At 44.5% G+C, this 22849-nt stretch overlaps 2 protein-coding genes across 2 annotated transcripts in view; both read right to left on the bottom strand.

Annotated features, from left to right (window-relative positions):
* Positions 1–1064: 1064 nt before the first annotated feature.
* LOC311248107 (stanniocalcin-like) lies at positions 1065–8017 on the bottom strand (the record flags this gene model as incomplete). Its single annotated transcript, XM_084339057.1, is given in 6 exon segments — positions 1065–1398; positions 5684–5787; positions 6185–6292; positions 7225–7367; positions 7901–7930; positions 7933–8017. Coding segments are annotated over 6 exon segments (804 nt in total).
* A 6521-nt stretch (positions 8018–14538) lies between these two features.
* The window catches only part of LOC311248106 (cGMP-dependent protein kinase 1-like), a gene marked incomplete at both ends in the record, with an annotated part of 112038 nt that continues 103727 nt past the window's right edge, over positions 14539–22849 (bottom strand). Inside the window, 4 exons of the mRNA XM_084339056.1 lie at positions 14539–14637; positions 18146–18212; positions 18312–18374; positions 18707–18829. Of these exons, the coding sequence (XP_084195182.1) occupies positions 14539–14637; positions 18146–18212; positions 18312–18374; positions 18707–18829 (352 nt within the window). The remainder of the gene's footprint in view (positions 14638–18145; positions 18213–18311; positions 18375–18706; positions 18830–22849) is intronic.

The raw sequence follows: 22849 nt of genomic DNA, 5'->3' as shown, positions 1-22849 counted from the left end.
TTCATTTCATTGATGAATCTGGGTTGAGCTCTCTCCTGGCCGAGCATTTGTTCATTAATCTTGATTACAGAGAGTGATTATTAGTGGATACTCCACACAGTACGGTGGGAAATGATCAACAAAACGTCCCATGAAACAAATCAACCATATTATTAGCTCTTTTATTTCTCACAGAAACAAACCTGTGTGCAGTAGAGTACCAGACTTCAACCACCGTCAACAATATCTTCCCAGTTCGGACATTAGAGAATCTCATCAAAACACTGTATACAATCATACCTCGACACATGGTGTTAAACATTACATGATTTCAAACCAACACAAAAGGCAGCGGCCCCGTCTAGAACCCCAGGGGAGTCCCCCACGACCTGCATGGGGGCGGCCCCCTGAACCCTGGATCGACCTGGCTGCATTGCTCCCAACAAAACCCTTGGACCCACCCAACACTAGATTAAATATACCATACCATGATCATAAATTAATAATGTACAAGAAAATAAATACCATAATAGGATTTTTTTTTTTTTAAATAGTCTGCAACCGTTACAGGTCGCTCGGTTGACCATGTCAACCTACATAAATCTTTAATGGAGAGATAAGGTCGTGGATCTCTAGAGCCTCACATAAATCGGATGAAATAGCAACTGATGGAATCCAAGTGGGGTCTGACGTTCCACACACACCTCATCGAGTAGTATCCCAAATAGTAACACAGAAGAATATAGTAATCATTACCCCGAATCACCATCTAGGACATCACTTGGCTGTAATATTGAATAATTTCAACAAAATCATCTGAGGTGAAAGCTTTTGCGTGTGTGTATGTATGTGTGTGTGTGTGTGTGCTTGCTTGCATGTGCGAATGTGTGTGTGTGTGTGTCAGTGTCGGTGTGCATAGTGTATCGTCGCAACAACATTCAAGATTGCATTTGAGCGTGTGTGCTAATGTGTTCTGCTTGAGTGTGTCGGTGTGTGTATCAAGTGTGTGTGTGTGTGTGTATATATGTTTGTGTGCAAGAGCGTACTCGCGCATGTACTGTAAATATATGTGCATGTGTCTCTCTCTACTCTTCCCCCTTGTACTCTCTCTCCCTGTCGTCTCTCTTCTCTTCCCCCTTGTACTCTCTCTCCCTGTCGTCCACAGATCTCTTCCTGGCGAACAGGTGGGTGGGGTCCCTCCCCCTGAAGCTTGGCTGGATGTTGAACACCGGCACGTTCCTCCAGCTGGCGGGGCTGCTGCGGTCCCCGGCGTTGGTCCCGGCGGCGCAGGGCTTGTTCTGGAGGAGCAGGAAGAAGGTCTCCATGTCTGGACCCAGCCGGGAGATCAGGCCCGTCCGCACAGCCGCCACCGTCTGCTCGTCGCAGCCCATCAGGGACTGCAGCAGGGTGCTGTAGTATCTGAAAGAGCAGAGCGGCAGACGTTTCAGAGGTCAATGGTGACTCACACCATCCCATGTTTATCTTCAACAAAATAATGTACAGATCGGATGTTCACATGCATTTCACCAGAGGGGCAAGTAGAGGGTTGATCAGTCTACCCCGTGCAAAATCCAAAAGCATGAAAAGAACTGTAATATATATATAGGGCTATCTGGGCACGGAACTGTCTTCCAAGGGACATAAGCGGAAATACAAGGTATAGCTGGCTTTAAGAATAAGTTGAGATCTCACTTATAAGAGAGCCAATGAATATGAAAGTGATAATGTAGAGCCGCCATGTGACATTTTTGTTACCATGATGAGTTCTGTTATCGGTTGATTGTGTGTTTCTTTGGTCTGTGTGACGTACTGTGTTTTAATTTTGTCATGTTGTAATGTTGTAACGTTGTTTTTCGGACCCCGGGAAGACTAGCTGGCATCTTTGCATGAGCTAATGGGGATCCTTGTCAATAAACAAATACACAAATGGTCTCTAACTACACACCCTCAAGAGCCCTACGCTCTGCATCTTCTAACTACACACCCTCATCCTCTGGCTGCCTCAGACCCACTCCTATCCGAGTTCCTGGAGGGTCATCAAAACAAAGCAGGCTATTCTCAGTCCTCGCTCCACAATGGTGGAACGAACTCCCCCACCACAGAACAGCTGAAACCCGGACAATGTTCCGCCGTTGACTAAAAACACACTTCTTTAAACCATATCTGAAATAATATCTGAAGTAAGAAAAGAATAACCTGACCCTTCCTTAGCTGCCAGAGATGTATCCCTCCTGGTGACATGTTGTTCACAATCTGTAAGTCGCTTTGGATAAAAGTGTCAGCTAAATTACTAAATTGTAAATTGGCTGTCACTGAACCCTCCAGATGAACCATGGTCTGTTTTGAGATATTTTTGGACAGCTCATGTATTTGCATATTTGAAGTCAATCCAAATCACTTTGAGAGTGAATACGATACATCACCTACACAACCTCTACCGTCTTTAACTATGAATGAACACAGCATCCCAACTCACCATCTTTTTTTAATTTAAATTTGTATCTTCCCCCCCCCCCCCTTTTTCCGCATTTTTCTCCCATCCCAATGTTAGTCGTTATGCCAATTCCCTTCCTGGTCATTGCGCACTTACCCCCTACTGTCGGTCTGGGGAGGGTGAAGACTATCACACACTTCCTCCAACACATGTGGAGTCAACCAGCCGCTTCTTTTCACCTGACAGCGAGGACTCTCACTGGGGGAGCGTAACGCGTGGGAGGATCACACTACTTTCCCCAGGTCCCTTCCTCGCTGAGCAGGCGCCCCCCGACCGACCTGTAGGAGTCGCTGTTTACAACGACCAGGATACACACCCCGCCGGCTTCCCACCTGCTGACACTGCCAATTGTGTCAGTATGGACGACCGACCAAGCCGGAGGTACCGCTGACAGCCGGATTCGATCCCAGTGTCTCTGCGGTGGTAGGCAGATGCTTAGTCCGCTGTGCTACCCGCCCGCCTCCCAACTCACCATGTTAAGATAATTTGTTTTGAAAATATTGTTCATCTGAAAACTTTAAACGGTTCCTCGCCTGAAGTCATCGATAATAACGGAATCAATGGTCCTTTGTCTGAGGTAATCAATAATGAAATCGATGGTCCTTTGTCTGAAGTATCCAATAATGAAATCAATGGTCCTTTGTCTGAAGTAATCAATTGAATCGATGGGAAAGATGAGACAGAGATGCAAGAAAAACTAAAACAATGCATAAAGGGTTGAAGCTACATTTCTTTGCCTGTTCTTGATTATGGTTGATCTGCTGTACTACATGAACGCATCTGTTCGTTCTCTTCAATGTGGGACACGGCATCACTGTAGACTAGAGCCCTCAGTCATCACTGTAGACTAGAGCCCCCAGTCATCACTGTAGAGCCCTCACTCATCACTGTAGAGCCCTCAGTCATCACTGTAGAGCCCTCACTCATCACTGTAGACTAGAGCCCTCAGTCATCACTGTAGAGCCCTCAGTCATCACTGTAGAGCCCTCACTCATCACTGTAGACTAGAGCCCTCAGTCATCACTGTAGAGCCCTCAGTCATCACTGTAGAGCCCTCAGTCATCACTGTAGACTAGAGCCCTCACTCATCACTGTAGACTAGAGCCCTCACTCATCACTGTAGACTAGAGCCCTCAGTCATCACTGTAGAGCCCTCAGTCATCACTGTAGAGCCCTCACTCATCACTGTAGACTAGAGCCCTCACTCATCACTGTAGAGCCCTCAGTCATCACTGTAGAGCCCTCACTCATCACTGTAGAGCCCTCAGTCATCACTGTAGAGCCCTCACTCATCACTGTAGAGCCCTCACTCATCACTGTAGAGCCCTCACTCATCACTGTAGAGCCCTCACTCATCACTGTAGAGCCCTCACTCATCACTGTAGAGCCCTCAGTCATCACTGTAGACTAGAGCCCTCAGTCATCACTGTAGACTAGAGCCCTCAGTCATCACTGTAGACTAGAGCCCTCAGTCATCACTGTAGAGCCCTCAGTCATCACTGTAGACTAGAGCCCTCAGTCATCACTGTAGACTAGAGCCCTCAGTCATCACTGTAGACTAGAGCCCTCAGTCATCACTGTAGACTAGAGCCCCCAGTCATCACTGTAGACTAGAGCCCTCAGTCATCACTGTAGACTAGAGCCCTCAGTCATCACTGTAGACTAGAGCCCTCAGTCATCACTGTAGACTAGAGCCCTCAGTCATCACTGTAGACTAGAGCCCTCAGTCATCACTGTAGACTAGAGCCCTCAGTCATCACTGTAGACTAGAGCCCTCAGTCATCACTGTAGACTAGAGCCCTCAGTCATCACTGTAGACTAGAGCCCTCAGTCATCACTGTAGACTAGAGCCCTCAGTCATCACTGTAGACTAGAGCCCTCAGTCATCACTGTAGACTAGAGCCCTCAGTCATCACTGTAGACTAGAGCCCTCAGTCATCACTGTAGACTAGAGCCCTCAGTCATCACTGTAGACTAGAGCCCTCAGTCATCACTGTAGACTAGAGCCCTCAGTCATCACTGTAGACTAGAGCCCTCAGTCATCACTGTAGACTAGAGCCCTCAGTCATCACTGTAGACTAGAGCCCTCAGTCATCACTGTAGACTAGAGCCCTCAGTCATCACTGTAGACTAGAGCCCTCAGTCATCACTGTAGACTAGAGCCCTCAGTCATCACTGTAGACTAGAGCCCTCAGTCATCACTGTAGACTAGAGCCCTCAGTCATCACTGTAGACTAGAGCCCTCAGTCATCACTGTAGACTAGAGCCCTCAGTCATCACTGTAGACTAGAGCCCTCAGTCATCACTGTAGACTAGGACATGGACAAGGACATGATAATTGACTTCAGACACAACCCCGATCATCAAGCCAGTGTAATTCACGACGAGGACGTCCAGATTGTTGAATCGTACAAATACCTGGGAACTGTGTTTGACTGTAAACTGAAGTTCAACTTAAATACAGAGTCTATTGTTAAAAAAGGTCAGCAGAGGATCTACCTGCTGAGAAAGCTGAACTCTTTTAATGTTGGTGCGAAGATCCTGAGCACTTTTTAGAGTTATTTTATTGAAAGCCTCTTAACTTTTTCTTTTATCTGCTGGTTCAGTGGCCTGTCTATTAAAGATAGGAACAGCCTACAGTACATAGTGAAAGTGTGCTCCAAAATAATTGGAGTAAAACAGAGAGACCTATGTTCTCTCTGGACGGACCAGGTGGTCAAGAAGGGGACGAGCATCATTAATCAACCCCTCCATGCTCTGTCTCAGCGGTTTTCACTGTTGCCTTCTGGCCGCCGTTATGACGTTCCACCAAGTAGGATCAACCGTTACGCCAAATATTTTGTCCCCTCAGCTATCAGACTTTTAAACACAGACAGTAGTCATTTTAAGTAGCCTTTTGCACCTGGTTGTCTGTTTTTACTTTTACTTTGCTGGATTGTGTATCACATAGTGTTTTTTTTTTTTTTTTTTGTCGTGCTGTCGTTGAGATGTTTTGTTTTGTTGTTTGTTTGTCTTTGTTGCTTGTTGCGTTTGAAGCTGCAAATATGAATTGCCCCACGCGGGATCAATAAAGTTGTCTGAATCTGAATCTGAGTGAGTGAGTGAGTGAGTGAGTGAGTGAGCGAGCGTGTGAGCGAGCGAGTGAGTGAGTGAGTGAGTGAGTGAGTGTGTGAGTGAGTGAGTGAGTGAGTGAGTGTGTGTGTGACTCACCTGTTGGGGAAGTGAGCAGGCAGCTGTACCACCTCTCCAATGGCATCAGGGTTGGTCCGAGCCACAGAGCAGATATCCAGACTGTTGTAACATTCCTCTTGGACCTATGGGACACATACTGTACATATTAGACTGTTGTAACATTCCTCTTGGACCTATGGGAGACATACTGTACATATTAGACTGTTGTAACATTCCTCTTGGACCTATGGGAGACATACTGTACATATTAGACTGTTGTAACATTCCTCTTGGACCTATGGGAGACATACTGTACATATTAGACTGTTGTAACATTCCTCTTGGACCTATGGGAGACATACTGTACATATTAGACTGTTGTAACATTCCTCTTGGACCTATGGGAGACATACTGTACATATTAGACTGTTGTAACATTCCTCTTGGACCTACAGGACACATACATGTGTGTGTGTGTGTGTGTGTGTGCGCGTGTGTGTGTGTGTGTGTGCGTGTGCGCATGTGTGTGTGTGTGTGTACCTCAGCGATCATCCTCTGGAACACGTTACAGCGGCGGATGGTCTGGAACACTTTAGATGTGACTCCCTGGGCGACGCAGCGCAGACTCTCTTTCACAAAGGTTTTACCCTGCAGAGAGAGAGAGAGAGAGAGAGAGAGAGAGAGAGAGAGAGAGAGAGAGAGAGAGAGAGAGAGAGAGAGAGAGAGAGAGAGAGAGAGAGAGAGAGAGAGAGAGAGAGAGAGAGAGAGAGAGAGAGAGAGAGAGAGAGGGGGAGAGAGAGAGAGGGGGAGAGAGAGGGGGGGGAGAGAGAGGGAGAGAGAGAGTATGAGAGAGAGGGGGGGTGAGCAGGGGTGTAAAAAGTACCCAGACATTTTACTTAAGTGAAAGTATGGGTACCGTCTCAAAATATTACTCAAGTAAAAGTCAGAGTATCTGGCTAAAAACACACTTGAGTAAAGTAACTTTTAAATGTACTTAAGTACTAAAAAGTAAAAGTAAAAACTTTTTTTCTGACTGTCTATTCTTCTGATAGCAGGTGTTTAATCAAAGATCCCCAGCTTTCTAGTCTTGCACAAGGACCAATCAGCATGGGTATGGGCGGGTTCATTTTCCATTGATGGGGATTTGATTGGCTGTTTTTAAATAAAGTGCGGCGGCAGGATTAATAACGTTAACGTTAGTTCGGCCAGAGAAACAAATAGTTGGACCTGCAAGATTTGTACTTTGTAGGTCTGCGTTTTAAATGTAAGGAGTAAAAAGTATGGTTTTTTTTCTCTGAAATGTAATTGAGTAAAAGTATACAAACCTAATAATACTCGAGTAAAGTACAAATCCCCAAAAACGGTACTTAAGTATTGTAACAAAGTACAATTACAAAGTACAAGTAACTCAAGTACTTTACACCCCTGGCAACAAACAAAGCAACAACATAATGAACACACATTAACTGCAGAGAGTGAGTAGGAGAGAGAGAGAGAGAGAGCGAGAGAGAGAGAGAGAGAGAGAGAGAGAGAGCGAGAGAGAGAGAGAGAGAGAGAGGCAGACAGAGAGAGGGCTGTACCTGGGTGTTGAAGGTAGCGGCTGTATGGAGGAAGAGTTGGCAGATGTCATGCATTCCATCGGTGTCACATGTGGAGTTCTCTAGGCAGGCGAAGACCCCGCAGCCCACGGCCACCGCGCCATTCACACACCTGGCCACGTCAGCTATAATAGAGAGAGAGAGAGAGAGAGAGAGAGAGAGAGAGAGAGAGAGAGAGAGAGAGAATGTCACACTCAGTAGTACTACTATAGGCTAATTATTTGTAATACAATGAACCCCTGACTACATTGTTTTGATCATAACGCTTTGTTTTGTCACAGAGATAGATGCTTTGAACAGGTTTGGGGCACAGTTTACAACATGCTGTGGTGGTGATCGACTGAGAAAAGGGAACACAGATTGATTGATTGATTGATTGATTGATTGATTGATTGATTGATTGATTGAAAACTTTATTAACAGATTGCAGAATGGGTACAATACAGTACGGCTCAATACACACAATTGTTAAGGGGATGCAGACAAGAGAAATGCTTTCGTCTTGTTTACATCAGGGTCCCCCATTTTCAATTGATCAGGACATGACATACACATGACATACAGATAGACAGATATACCCATACGCGCCCAATGTGAGAGACAGAGCAGATATTCTTGAAGAGAGAGGTTATTATTATTATTATTGTTCTCTACTTACTCGGGCTGTTGGCAGAGAAGCGTGCCCGGCGGGCGCCGCCTGCTCCGGGACTGACTCGAAGCCAGCGGCGGCGCCCAGGACCAGAAGAAGAGAAAGCAAACCGAACTTTACAAGCATTTTCTCTCCGGAGATGCAGTCGAGATTATATATGTAAGTCCGATCTTCTCTGCTGCTGATCTTGCTTGCTTGTTGTGATACAGAGTCTCTGGTCTGTTTTTATATGAAACCATGTGGTGGTGGAGCAGACTCCCGGGCCCGGTGGGGGGACTATCCAATCAGCGCCTAGTGCCGTCTCGCAGGGGGGTCCATCCATCACCGGCCCGGGGCCTGCCTGCGCGCTGCGCCGCTAATTGAATGTTTCCATAAGACGCGCGCATACGTCATCGACAACTCATAATTTATTCATGACATTTTAAGGCTATGCTATACTTGTGCTTTTAAAAGTTTGATTAAAAACAATAGTGCACACCAAACACTAGAGCTATCAGAGATGTTGTATTTAGGGATGAGAATAGATTTTTGCACGATTATAATAGTAATAGACCACATTCCACCTAATCGTTGGATGCGGTTGGTGTCTTCTGACTTTGTTTTAATTGCTTTCTAAAAATAGCAGTGTTAATAAAAGTCGGAAACGGATGTGTGGGGTTAATTCCAGTCACGTTTGGCGTTTTCCTTCCTATGTAGTGGCTCGGTCAAGTGGAAACGCTGATCAATCACATGATGTGAACGCAGCACAGATGTCCGAGGCCCGTGGACCCTGTATGAGCCACTGGATTAAAGGCGCTGGCATACAGATGTATATGTTGAAGCTCACTTTTGTATGATTTGGGTCTTTTCTTAAATACACCCGCAGTCTAATTCCAGCTCTCCTCCAAAACCCCATGTCTCCCTCTGCCAGTGCCATAAACAAGGTAAACATTGGAGTTTATAAGTAACCCACTGCGGGAGGAACGATAGAGTATAACGTTCTATCCACAAACCAGTCTGTTGTCTTTTGGAGTCTGTAGTTCTGATCTTGGCATTTGCAACATGCTCCTGGCCTGCAGATGTTATTGATGTTTTTATTTTATTTCTTCAAGTCCAGCCTCAAAACACTCAAATTAGTTAGCATGGGAGCCTCCCTGGTGCACGGTTTGATTTGATGCTCGGGTGCAGGTGTTTTTGATTTAACTTTATTTGTGCTTTTATCTGCCTGCTCTGGCCTGTACGGCATTTCATTAAAAATTTTAAATGTACATGTATTTGTCATTATACAGCACAAGTACAGTATACAACAAAAAATAAGTTTGGCATCCAACCAGAATGCAAATGTAACAGTAAAGTGCAACAGTAATATACAATGTACAGGTGATTAATTAAACTGGGTATAAAATATATAAATTAGTACCACTGAGTAATAGTGCTAATCTGATGTATGTACAGAGTTGTAGTATTAGGTTTGATTGATTGATTGATTGGTTGATTGATTGATTGATTGATTGATTGGTTGATTGATTGATTGATTGATTGATTGATTGAATGATTGATTGATTGATTGATTGATTGATTGATTGATTGATTGAAAAGTGTATTAACAGATTGCAGAATGGGTACAGTACAGTACAGCTCAATACATACAATTGTTAAGGGGATGCAGACCAGAGAAAGACTTTCGTCTTGTTTACATCAGGGTCCCCCATTTTCAATTCATCATAACATATATGACATACACGACATACAGATAGACAGTACTGCTACATCAGGTACAGATATAAAGACAGTATGGTTGTATAGTCATAATGGCCAGCAGCGTAAGAGTAGGTAAGGGATATGTACAGATATAGATATGGTATCACTAGATATGTAAAAGGGTTATGTGCAGGTATGTACAGACAGGTGGATAAATATAAGGTAAGAATTCATATAATATATATACGGTTTATACAGCATTATAGTACATGCTATTATACAGAGTTATATGGGTTATATTCAGGTGTATAAGTACTGTAGGTATAGAGGATTATATGCAGACAGATATAATAATTATTTGTATAAGGATGCATAATATATATGCTGTGAAGCACTTTGAGCTGCAATTCTTGTATGAAATAATGAAAGGTGCTTCACAGCATTTATATATATATATATATTTGCGGTAAATATATAATGTATATATGTTGTACATGCTATCATACAGAGTATATGGGTAGACTGTAGTGGGGTGGGTATTAAGATTATTAGGATTACTATGATTACAGTGTAAAGCAGTTGTAGACAAAGCACATGTGTATAAATTGAGTATAGGCAACAGAGTTCAGAGTCGTAGCCTTCCGTGAGGTGAAATATTTGTATAATAGGTCTGAGGTGATCAAGAATCTCTATTCAAGGAGACATGATTTTACATTTAGTAATTTAGCTGAACGCTTTTATCCAAAGCGACTTACAAGTTGTGTACAACAAGTCAGCAGGAAAGGGACAGTATATTGTTCGTCAAACAGTGTCAAACTTGAGCGCTATACAGACTTGCATAGTTATTTTACCATCTATTCTATTCAACTTTTTTATTGCACTGCACTATTGCAATATTTTACTCTGTCTATTCCATTTGACTCTTTTTATTATTGTCTATTTTTAAAACCGAATCAAACCATAAACAAGGTGACCTATTGGGATGTTAGATCCTAATGTGAAGAACTGATTTTATATGTCTATGCATATTATGTGCTTATTTTGTGTCTGTCTTTTTTCTGTTGTGAAGCACTTTGAGCTGCAGTTTCGGTATGAAAGGTGCTATACAAATAAAGTTTATTATTATTATTATATTGTTTTAGATCTATTATTTTAGATAGTATTTGGATTTTGGATCCAAAACCCACCGCCAGATGCCATGTCAAGCTCCATTAGGAGTGTGAGCTGGTGCTGATGTGGAAAGATTCTGTCTTATCTCTATCTGCGTATCTCCAAGTTGTGGGAGAGTCATTTACTGGAGGGGGCTCGGTTTCCACCACGATCGCTCACCTCACCACAGAAACCCACTGACCCTTGATGAGCTCCGTTGACTTTGTTGGCTTTGAGTTTTAATGACAGTGATAAGCATCTCTACACAGACTATGACACATATCGCTGCTGTCGGGACAAAACCTCATAACTCCATTTTTTTTTTAAATTTTATTATATAAATCAACTCCGTAGATCATTCTCCATATGTGTGTGTGGGTTTTACAAAGTTTAAACAATGGGAAAGCATTAAACCGATCATCTGTCTAAACCTCCTAACTCTATTCACCCTCAAATCTGTGTTAGTTTTTTTCATCTGCTGAAAAGTTGGGTTTTTGGAGTTATGAGGTTTTGTCCCGACAGCAGCGATATAGGAAACAGGCCTGCTGTGGCTTTCATTAACTTAACAGCGGTGGAAGACGTACACAGTTCCTAGAAATACCCAGATACAATAGTACTTATTTTTTATGTTTTTATTTTATGTTGTGGGACTTGTACAGCACTTTGGTCAACTTTGTTGTTTTTAAATGTGCTTTATAAATAAAGTGGATTGGATTGGATACTCTGGTGAAAGTAATCCATTCAAAATTGGACTCAAGTATAGAGAAGTATTTGAGATTGAATGTACCTATTCAAAAGCACCACGTATTCCAGTGCTTGGGAACGTTCAACCCTCTGACCATTGAGCTATAAAGGTTATGTTAAAGTGGTGTGTGGTCCAGTTATGCTGCTCTGATTAAAGGTTATGTTAAAGTGGTATGTGGTCCAGTTATGCTGCTCTGATTAAAGGTTATGTTAAAGTGGTGTGTGGTCCAGTTATGCTGCTCTGATTAAAGGTTATGTTAAAGTGGTATGTGGTCCAGTTATGCTGCTCTGATTAAAGGTTATGTTAAAGTGGTATGTGGTCCAGTTATGCTGCTCTGATTAAAGGTCATGTTAAAGTGGTATGTGGTCCAGTTATGCTGCTCTGATTAAAGGTTATGTTAAAGTGGTATGTGGTCCAGTTATGCTGCTCTGATTAAAGGTTATGTTAAAGTGGTATGTGGTCCAGTTATGCTGCTCTGATTAAAGGTTGTGTTAAAGTGGTGTGTGGTCCAGTTATGCTGCTCTGATTAAAGGTTATGTTAAAGTGGTGTGTGGTCCAGTTATGCTGCTCTGATTAAAGGTTATGTTAAAGTGGTATGTGGTCCAGTTATGCTGCTCTGATTAAAGGTTATGTTAAAGTGGTGTGTGGTCCAGTTATGCTGCTCTGATTAAAGGTTATGTTAAAGTGGTATGTGGTCCAGTTATGCTGCTCTGATTAAAGGTTATGTTAAAGTGGTATGTGGTCCAGTTATGCTGCTCTGATTAAAGGTCATGTTAAAGTGGTATGTGGTCCAGTTATGCTGCTCTGATTAAAGGTCATGTTAAAGTGGTATGTGGTCCAGTTATGCTGCTCTGATTAAAGGTTATGTTAAAGTGGTATGTGGTCCAGTTATGCTGCTCTGATTAAAGGTTGTGTTAAAGTGGTGTGTGGTCCAGTTATGCTGCTCTGATTAAAGGTTATGTTAAAATGGTATGTGGTCCAGTTATGCTGCTCTGATTAAAGGTTATGTTAAAGTGGTATGTGGTCCAGTTATGCTGCTCTGATTAAAGGTTATGTTAAAGTGGTGTGTGGTCCAGTTATGCTGCTCTGATTAAAGGTTATGTTAAAGTGGTATGTGGTCCAGTTATGCTGCTCTGATTAAAGGTTATGTTAAAGTGGTGTGTGGTCCAGTTATGCTGCTCTGATTAAAGGTCATGTTAAAATGGTATGTGGTCCAGTTATGCTGCTCTGATTAAAGGTCATGTTAAAGTGGTGTGTGGTCCAGTTATGCTGCTCTGATTAAAGGTTATGTTAAAGTGGTGTGTGGTCCAGTTATGCTGCTCTGATTAAAGGTCATGTTAAAATGGTATGTGGTCCAGTTATGCTGGTTCTGATGACGTCCTCTTGAAGATGGCAGGCGTCACATTTCATAAACTTAATCTTCATAAACATTTGCCTTGCTTTCTGTGCAAAATCCTTTTCTTCTAAGTAACTAGTGGGTTCAGATAAATATGGTGGAATAAAAGTATAAAGTTCCATAAAATGAAAATACTCAAGTAAAGTACAAGTATCTTTACATTTTACGTAGAGTAAAAACACTTTCCACCACTGTAACTTAACCCTCTACATGCTCAGCATCACCACGTTACTCCTTAAGACACATTTTATTTCATATTATTTTAGTTGAAATTTTTTTATAAAAAAAAGAATCCAAACTGGTATGCACAATTTTGTTTATTTTCAGATGTTCTTGAATGGGACATGGCATTTAAAAAGTTCCCTGATACAGAACCTGAATTATCGATATTTAACACAAAAAGAAAAACATAAACAGTTGTAGAGTACACAAAGAAAGACGAAAATACTTGATAAACACACAATTGAATCACCTGTTAACAAATAAAACACAAACAAAAACATCAAGACTTTCTAATTGTTGACGTTGGGAAACTTCTCAGAAGATGTAGTTTAGCAAAGCACTAACAACTTCACCCTTCACTAAATTGGACTACTATTTAACTACTCAAGAATAAAAACGAAATGGTGTCACTGTACACCTACTTTGAAAAGTATTTAAACTCCCTATAGCAACCTGCAGCTTGTAGAACAACAAACACACATAGACGGCGCAGCTCAGAGCATTCATGTTGTGGCATATTATAGAGACCGGCTGGGCGTGTGGTGTGGAGAGAGACATGAACAAGGGAGAGGTGAGGTGGAATCAATGAGAGATTAAAAAAAAAACAGACAGGAATGAAAGAAATAGAAAAACAAATGTATAAAACCTGGATCTCATGAAAATAAATCTTTACAAAACATTTTATTTGATGGTATTTCTTTTTTAAAAAACAAAAAAATAACTAGTAAATATATATAACCACTGGAACAATGACTTAACATATCAATGCATTTAAATACCATCCAAAATACTGTAATACTATAAACTAGTGGCGTGTCATGGTGTTGAACCACTCCCTACACAAGAAATAAAAGCAAAAGAGACATAATTCACAAACACTCGCAAATAGGCTGTCGGTTGTGTATAGCTTTGATTCAGGGCTATTATAAATATAAGCCACTAATCTCAACATTTACAGCAAGGGAGGCACTTGAAAGGTTAGCAAGGCCACAGGACAATTACTATGGTCTGCTTCTGCAACTGACAATTATAAAACGTACTTGACCTCCTGCTTATGTTGGAGCTGAGAGATACACAGGAAGCAATATTCCTCTCACTTCATTAGGACTTAAGTAGGATTATATTATGACGTCCTGGAATTGTACAGTATAGGGAGTATACAGCGTAGAGTGATTATAAATCATTAGACGCCATATATTCATGGCTTATAGTAGATACTTCCCCTGGATCTACATGATGAATAAATACACCTATAATCTACACGTGTGCTTCTATTATTCTGACCTTCTGCACGACATGATTGGTTGTATAATCTAAAATGGCCACGACCAGGCCCTCTTCACGACTCTCTCTCCGGAGCTACTATGCCGCTTCTTTTCCATCCAGACCGGCCAGTGCCGAGCCCCTTTTCACTATCCAATCGGAATGTAGTATGCAGTGTTCCTAAGAGTCCAATCAGAATTCCAGATCCCAGCCAGACTCTTCGTCGGGGGGAGGGTCATCTGTGTCCTCTGGGAAGTAGTCAAAGTTGCTGTTGTCCAACGGTCCCTCCACCTGAGAAGAGGACGATATCTGTGTCATCGTTCCATCATTTAATATCCCATTTAGAATCCAACATCAGGAAACCAATAACAACCTGTTATTTCATCGTTCTTTTTACAAATCCAAAAATCAGAAAAAACAATAACGACCTGTTATTTCATTGTTCTTTCACAAATCCAAAATATGTTCTGATGTCGAAAAGAGAACATGAGAAAATGGGATATTTTGTTATCTTTGATTTTGTCGTTTTAACATTTCAGATTTGTCGTGACCATGAAGTGTTTTCTCTCCCTGTGTGCGTCTGTGAGAAGTATTTGTTAGAAGAAATAGTTCAAAGCTGGTAAGACTCAAAAGCATGACATACTGTAAGTGGAGACAACAGACCAATAAAAAGCAACCAATAACTCACAACACCAGCACTTCACAAACACTGGTCTTATCATGTATCAATAACTCACAATACCAGCACTTTCACTGGTCTTATCATGTATCAATAACTCACAACATCAACACTTCCCAAGCACTGGTCTTATAATGTATCAGGGTGCAGGCTATGACAGAATACAGTATGCAATATCAAGGTCATCATGGCAGGTGAAAAATAATCACTCACTCACTCACACACACACACGCACACGCACACGCGCACACACACACACACACACACACACACACACACACACACACACACACACACACACACACACACACACACACACACACACACACACACACACACACACACACACACACTCACACACACTCACACTCACACTCACACACACTCACACACACACACACACACACACACACAGCAAATTTGGGGGGATCGATAGCATGCTTGTCCCCCAAAAACACACAACCTGAAGGGTTATACTGTATGCATCTGTGTATTGTATTTTATTATGTCAAATAAAATCAATCAATCAATCAACCTTCTGTAGTGTGGTAGTGAAAGGGTTAAACGTCATTTACCCTCCCAGCACCCGAGTTCTAAATCCGCTCGTGATTCCAAACTGAGCCCATGACAGAACACAGAGCAGATCATTGTTCACAGAATTCACACAGCGAGAATTAAAGTTCCTTACACAAAGGTGTTGCTTACAGATGGCCTTTTCCCGCTGATAGTTAAATAAAAACATATGTCTTTAGTCTCATCAAGAGCTAATATTATGTTCCAAACAGCGTGCAGGCGCGCAGAGAACAAGACTGCAGCAAAGTCGTACATTTGTATATACAATGTGTGCTTCTCACAGTGTTTTAGTCTGTATGAAATTATTATTTATGAACCCTTTCACTACCACACTACAGAAGGTTAACCTTTCACTACCACACTACAGACAGACGGTTAACCGTCTGTAGGCAGTGAAAGGGTTAACCTTCTGTAGTGTGGTTGTGAAAGGGTTAACCATTTGTCGTGTGGCAGTGAAAGGGTTAACCCTTTGGTAGTGTGGTAGTGAAAGGGTTAAGTGGTCATAATTTGTTAAATAAGTCAGCTTTTGCTCAACAATGTTCTGGAACACGTGGTGCGTGTCGGACACAGAACTGGAAAGGGCTGCGATCAGTTCAATATACAAGGTCATACATTTTTTCATTCATTCATTCGTTCATTCATTCATTCATTCATTCATTCATTCATTCATTCATTCATTCATTCATTCATTCGTTCGTTAATTCATTCATCCATTCATCCATTCATTCATTCATTCATTCATTCATTCATTCATTCATTCATTCATTCATTCATTCATTCATTCATTCATTCATTCATTAGGTCAAACATAACCCGGTCAGGAGGGGTCCATAAAAGTGTGTTCAGTTTGACAAACTATAGAAGACAAAACAATTTTCTCATGTTCTACTTTTCCATTTGGAAAAAGACCTTCCGTTTAGTGACTTTCTTCTCACAGACGCACGCGGGGAGAAAAGTGGAACAACTTCATGGTCACAACAAATCGGAAATGTTAAAATGACAAATTCAAAGACGACAAAATATCCTATTTTCTAATGTTCTCTTTTCAACATTGGAACAAAATCACAACGAACAATGAAATAATAGATTGGGTGGAAGTTCCTTTCAAGGCCTTTTATCCCCCCCCCTGTATCCTCCTTTCCTCCCCCCTCACCTGGTCGTCCCTCCCCCCTGTATCCTCCTTTCCTCTCCCCTCACCTGGTCATCCCTCCCCCTGTCTCCCTCCTTCCTTCCCCCCTCACCTGGTCATCCCTCCCCCTGTATCCTCCTTTCCTCTCCCCTCACCTGGTCATCCCTCCCCCCTGTATCCCTTTCCTCTCCCCTCACCTGGTCATCCCTCCCCCCTGTATCCTCCTTTCCTCTCCCCTCACCTGGTCATCCCTCCCCCTGTATTCTCCTTTCCTTTCCCCTCACCTGGTCATCCCTCCACCCTGTATCCTCCTTTCCTCTCCCCTCACCTGGTTGTCCCTCCCCCCTGTATCCTCCTTTCCTCTCCCCTCACCTGGTCATCCCTCCCCCTGTATTCTCCTTTCCTTTCCCCTCACCTGGTCATCCCTCCACCCTGTATCCTCCTTTCCTCTCCCCTCACCTGGTCGTCCCTCCCCCCTGTATCCTCCTTTCCTCTCCCCTCACCTGGTCGTCCCTCCCCCCTGTATCCTCCTTTCCTCTCTCCTCATCTGGATTTTGGATTCTAAATGGGATATGAAATGATGGAGTGATACACGGACCGAGGAATAGACTCAGCTCTAGTTCTGTTCCTCTCTATTGGCCATATTATTCTCTCACAGCGGCCATTTGAGTGGGAACAGGGTGGAAAGAGATCCCAACCTGAGCATGACATAGGCTACGTTCACACTGCAGATGAAACTGGCCCAAATCGGATTTCTTGTGATTCAGATCAGATTTTTTCACAACAGTGTGAACAGCACAAATCACATGAAATCAGATTTGTTCAATTCTGATTTGGGCCATTTTCATAATGTGGTCCTAAATCAGAATACAGGTTTGGTCAGTTCAGGAGTGGGACCAGTTCACACTGGAATCTGACATTAAAAAAAATAACGTGAACAGCCAAACAAAAAGCTAAATGGTCGCCGTGTGAATTATGGTAAATTCTCAGTATTCTGTCGTCATTATATTTATTGTTGCTCATGGCACGAGGGAGCAGGTTTATTTATGTCTATGCTCATTTGCTAGAAACATTGGATCAATGTTGAACGTGTCAAATGCGAATAAAGTTGAATCAACGTTGACATTTAGCTGAAATCTAGTTGTCAAAATGTACTCAATGTTGATTCAGTGTTGCTTTTCCAACATAAAAAAAGGCCATCAGTTGTCAACATTAATTCAACGTTGATTCAAAATTGAATTTCCAACCTCAACCAAAACGATGATTCTGATGTAATTGAATCAATGTCACTCTTCTCTCTGGGAAAATCATACTATCATTAGCACACAATGGACGGGATGTTTCAAGGCTCTCATTCAATAGAGGCCTTGGATGGACTCCTCCATGTGTGCGCTCCAGTTCAAGGTCGACCCTCTTACCGTGGGCGTGAATGGGGAGTCTGTGGTCCCCTGGCGAAGGCCTTCCCAGTTGAATCCTTCGAACCACCTGAAGGACAAGTAGCACACGTTACCATGACAACATCCTCACCTCCTCTCCGGTGCTGCAGCGACACTCTGAAACATCTGCACATCTCCAGGGCCTTACTTGTGCTTCTGGATGTCTTTCACTCCGTTCTTCTGGTTCCCCAGTCTCTCTGAGGGGTTATCCCTGGGGAACACACACACACGCGCATACACACACATACACACACACACACACACACACACACACACACACACACACACGCACACACGCACGCACGCACGCACGCACACACACACACACACACACACACACACACACACACACACACACACACACACACACACACACACACACACACACACACACACACACACACACACACACACACACACACACACACACACACACACACACACACACACATACACTTATGACTGGTACCTATACAGTAGAGAACATTGGTCCTCTGTATCGCGTTATTTATTTATGAATTCCAACTGAGACCGTCGACCGACCTGCAGAGGCGTTTGATGAGGTTAGCAGCGCTCTTGGTGATCTTCTTGGGGAACTCCACCATGTCGATGCCCCTGAGGATGATGTTATAGGTCTTCATGGGGTCAGAGCCTGAGAAGGGAGGGCTAGAGAGAGGGATGATGTTATAGGTCTTCATGGGGTCAGAGCCTGAGAAGGGAGGGGTAGAGAGAGGGATGATGTTATAGGTCTTCATGGGGTCAGAGCCTGAGAAGGGAGGACTAGAGAGAGGGATGATGTTATAGGTCTTCATGGGGTCAGAGCCTGAGAAGGGAGGGCTAGAGAGAGGGATGATGTTATAGGTCTTCATGGGGTCAGAGCCTGAGAAGGGAGGGCTAGAGAGAGGGATGATGTTATAGGTCTTCATGGGGTCAGAGCCTGAGAAGGGAGGGCTAGAGAGAGGGATGGTGTTATAGGTCTTCATGGGGTCAGAGCCTGAGAAGGGAGGACTAGAGAGAGGGATGATGTTATAGGTCTTCATGGGGTCAGAGCCTGAGAAGGGAGGGCTAGAGAGAGGGATGGTGTTATAGGTCTTCATGGGGTCAGAGCCTGAGAAGGGAGGGCTAAACAGGTAACGTTAACAATCAATAAATGACTATCATGGTAATACACAGATAAGAACCAACATAAAGATGGACATTGATATGGCTGGTTAGCTAGCTGACAAGTTAAAGGAACACGCCAACTGTTTGGGAAATTAGCTTATTTGCCATCTACCCTGGAGTATAGACAAGCAGATACATACCCTTTTCTTCTCTGTGCATGCATTATTAGTAGGGATGCTCGATATTGGCTTTTTTACCGATACCGATATACCGATATTGTCCAACTCTTAATTTCCGATACCGATATCAACCGATACCGATATATGCAGGGCCCCCCCCCCCCCCCCCCCCCCAAAAAACGGAATAATTTCAGGTAATTAACATTACATATCTCTTGTTGTGGAATTAACACAACATTATGCATACTTTTGACAATAAATAAAATCTGAATTTGTTCTTACTTGCTTGCCTGGGTAAATAAAGGTTATAGAAATGTAAAAAAAATAAAAATTAAAAAAAATTGGGAAAACCGATACCGATATTTTCCGATATCACATTTTAATGCCGATATCGGCCGATAATATCGGTAGGCCGATAATATCGGACATCCCTAATTATTAGGCTTAGGTAACAGCCGCACCGTTCGCCTAGCTTAGCGCCATTCACTGGAAGTAGGTGTACCAGTGTAACCTAGTTCCCAACATGTTATGGTTTGATACCGACCCCAAACGCACGACACAAGAGAGTAGGAATTCAGAGTTGCCAAATACGAGGGCTTGTTTATTTGATACTAAATATAAAGAGTACAGGAAAGGCAAGTCAACAAGACAGGTACATAGGACAAGGGGCAAAGTTCTGCTGCTCTGCAGCTTCTCCCGTGATGGTAGTCTTGGGGATAGCAGGTGTTGACGTCTGAACCGCTCTGCAGAATTCTCTCGGCAGAATCTCAGATGTGTTGCGAGACCGAGAGAGGGAGAGAGGGAACGAGTCAACACTGTGCAGTTTGAACGAGCAGGAGAACAGGGTGAACAATTCTTCGTGTAATTTAAACACAGTGAGCACAATTCCAAAACAGCCCAAGTGAATCTCTTCGTGTAATACACACAGTGAGCAAAACTCCAAACACAGTCCCAGTGAATATCTTCGTGTAATGTACACACCGTTAGCAAAAATCCAAACACAGTCCCAGTGAATATCTTCGTGTAATATACACACAGTTAGTGAAGTCCAAAACAATCCAATAGTGAAATAATATCTTCGGTGTGAGCAACACACAGAGGGAGATGGAAGGTCCCAAAAATATTATCCCATAAGGGAACAAGCAAAAATAGAAAAGCTGGGTGAGTGACTGTCTGACAAAAGGTGGTAGTCTTCAGTGTAATAGTTACACACGAAAAACGGAATAGATCAAGACAGTCAATAAAAACTCACCCAGACGTAATGCGTAATGGTGCTGGAACAAACAGCGGAGCGAGGACGCGCCACGGGAACAGGTGTCCGGTGTACAAGGGAAGGCTTCTTGGAAATTCCTGGAGATAGCACAAGGAGCAAAAAGCAGCAGCAGCAGCAACACGGGGAAATGCAACCAGAGAAAAATCAAGACGATCCAACAAACTTAGAGTGGAGAAACGGGGTATAAATAATAAGGGATCGATTGATTGAAAGGCAGTGACAGCTGGGGAATGTGATTGAAAAGTGTGCGGTCCTGAGAGAACCAATCAGCGACGTCTCTGATGACGTCACTGGGGAGAAGCGTGTGAATGAGGGAATTGAAATAATTAACAGAAAAACAAATGAAAACAGAGCGAGGGTGGTTAAAGGAACAGAACGAGTGAGAGAGCAAGGACAGAAACCTCACAGTACCCCCCCCTCCACGGGAGCCACCCGGCGACCAGGCCGACCCGGTTCGTCAGGATGGGCTCGATGGAAGTCGGTGATCAAGCCGGGATCCAAGATGAGCTGCCGGGAGACCCAGCTACACTCCTCAGGGCCGTAACCCTCCCAGTCCACCAGGTATTGGAACCCCCGGCCCCGCCGACGAACGCCCATCAACCGGCGGACCTGCCACTGGGGGTGACCATCCACCAACACGGGAGGCGGCGGATCAGGAGCTGGAGGCATAAGGGGACTGAGGGAGACGGGCTTAACCCGGGAGACATGGAACACGGGGTGGATGTGCATGGATGCAGGAAGCTTCAGGCGCAGGGCCGCCGGACTGAGTACCTTTAGGACCTCGAAAGGCCCGACGAAGCGGGGGTTGAGCTTCTTGGCCGAGGACCGTAACGGGAGGTCCTTCGCGGAGAGCCACACCCTCTGCCCAGGGCGGTAAGTCGGCGCAGGAACCCGGCGCCGGTCGGCACCACGACAGGCGCGCTCAGATGTTCGGAGCAGCGCGGTCCTGGTGATCTCCCAAACTCGTCGGCAGCGGTCGAGGTGGACCTGCACGGAGGGAACTGCCACTTCCGTCTCCTGTGCGGGGAAAAGAGGGGGCTGGTAGCCCAGGGAGACCTCAAAAGGGGAGAGGCCGGTGGCGGAACTGACCATTGAATTGATGGAGTATTCAACCCAGGGAAGGAAACGGCTCCAGGATGCCGGTCTCTTGGCTGCCACACACCGAAGAGCTGACTCAACGCTCTGGTTCATCCTCTCCGTCTGCCCGTTTGTCTGGGGATGATAGCCAGAGGAGAGACTGACCGTTGCCCCCAACCCTTTGCAAAAAGCCCGCCATACCTGGGAGGTGAACTGGGGCCCCCGGTCAGAGACGATGTCCTGGGGAAAGCCATGAAGGCGGAACACGTGGTGCGTCAGGAGGTCCGCCGTCTCGGCCGCTGAGGGAAGCTTGGAGAGGGCCACGAGGTGGACCCCCTTGCTGAATCGATCCACCACGGTCAGAAGGCAGGTGTTCCCCTGGGAGGAGGGTAGACCAGTGACGAAGTCGAGCGCCACATGTGACCATGGACGGCTCGGAATGGGAAGTGGCTGCAAGAGCCCGGAGGGTGCCTGGTGAGAGGCCTTGCTGCGGGCACAGACCGCGCAGGCCAATACGAACTCCTTGACGTCGTTCCGCATGGTGGGCCACCAGAAACGACGAGCCAGGAAGGAGAACGTGCGATGGACGCCTGGGTGGCAGGCGAACCGGCTGGTATGGCCCCACTGCAGTACCTGGGACCGGACAGAGTCGGGGACGAAGAGACGATTCCTAGGGACGTTGCTTGGAGCACGATGGAAGCGCAGGGCACGCCTCACCACACCCTCGATGCCCAAGGTGATGGCTCCAACCACTCGGGCCTCCGGGAGGATGGGAGAAGGGTCCTCAGAGGGTGGAGCCCCCTTGGAGTGCATCCGGGACAGGGAGTCGGCCTTCGTGTTGCGGGAACCGGGGCGGAAGGTCAGCGAGAAGTCGAACCGACTGAGGAAACTGGCCCATCTCGCCTGCCGACCGTTGAGGCGCCTGGAAGCGCGGATGAACGTCAGGTTCTTGTGGTCCGTCCAGATGGTAAAAGGCTCCTCGGCACCCTCTAGCCAATGACGCCACTCTTCCAGCGCAGCCACGACCGCCAGCAGCTCCCGATTGCCGGTGTC

Source organism: Notolepis coatsorum (genome assembly GCF_963971535.1).
Source record: "Notolepis coatsorum genome assembly, contig: SCAFFOLD_241, whole genome shotgun sequence".
In the NCBI taxonomy this organism is placed as follows: domain Eukaryota; kingdom Metazoa; phylum Chordata; class Actinopteri; order Aulopiformes; family Paralepididae; genus Notolepis; species Notolepis coatsorum.
This window is presented reverse-complemented; position numbering and strand designations above follow the sequence as displayed.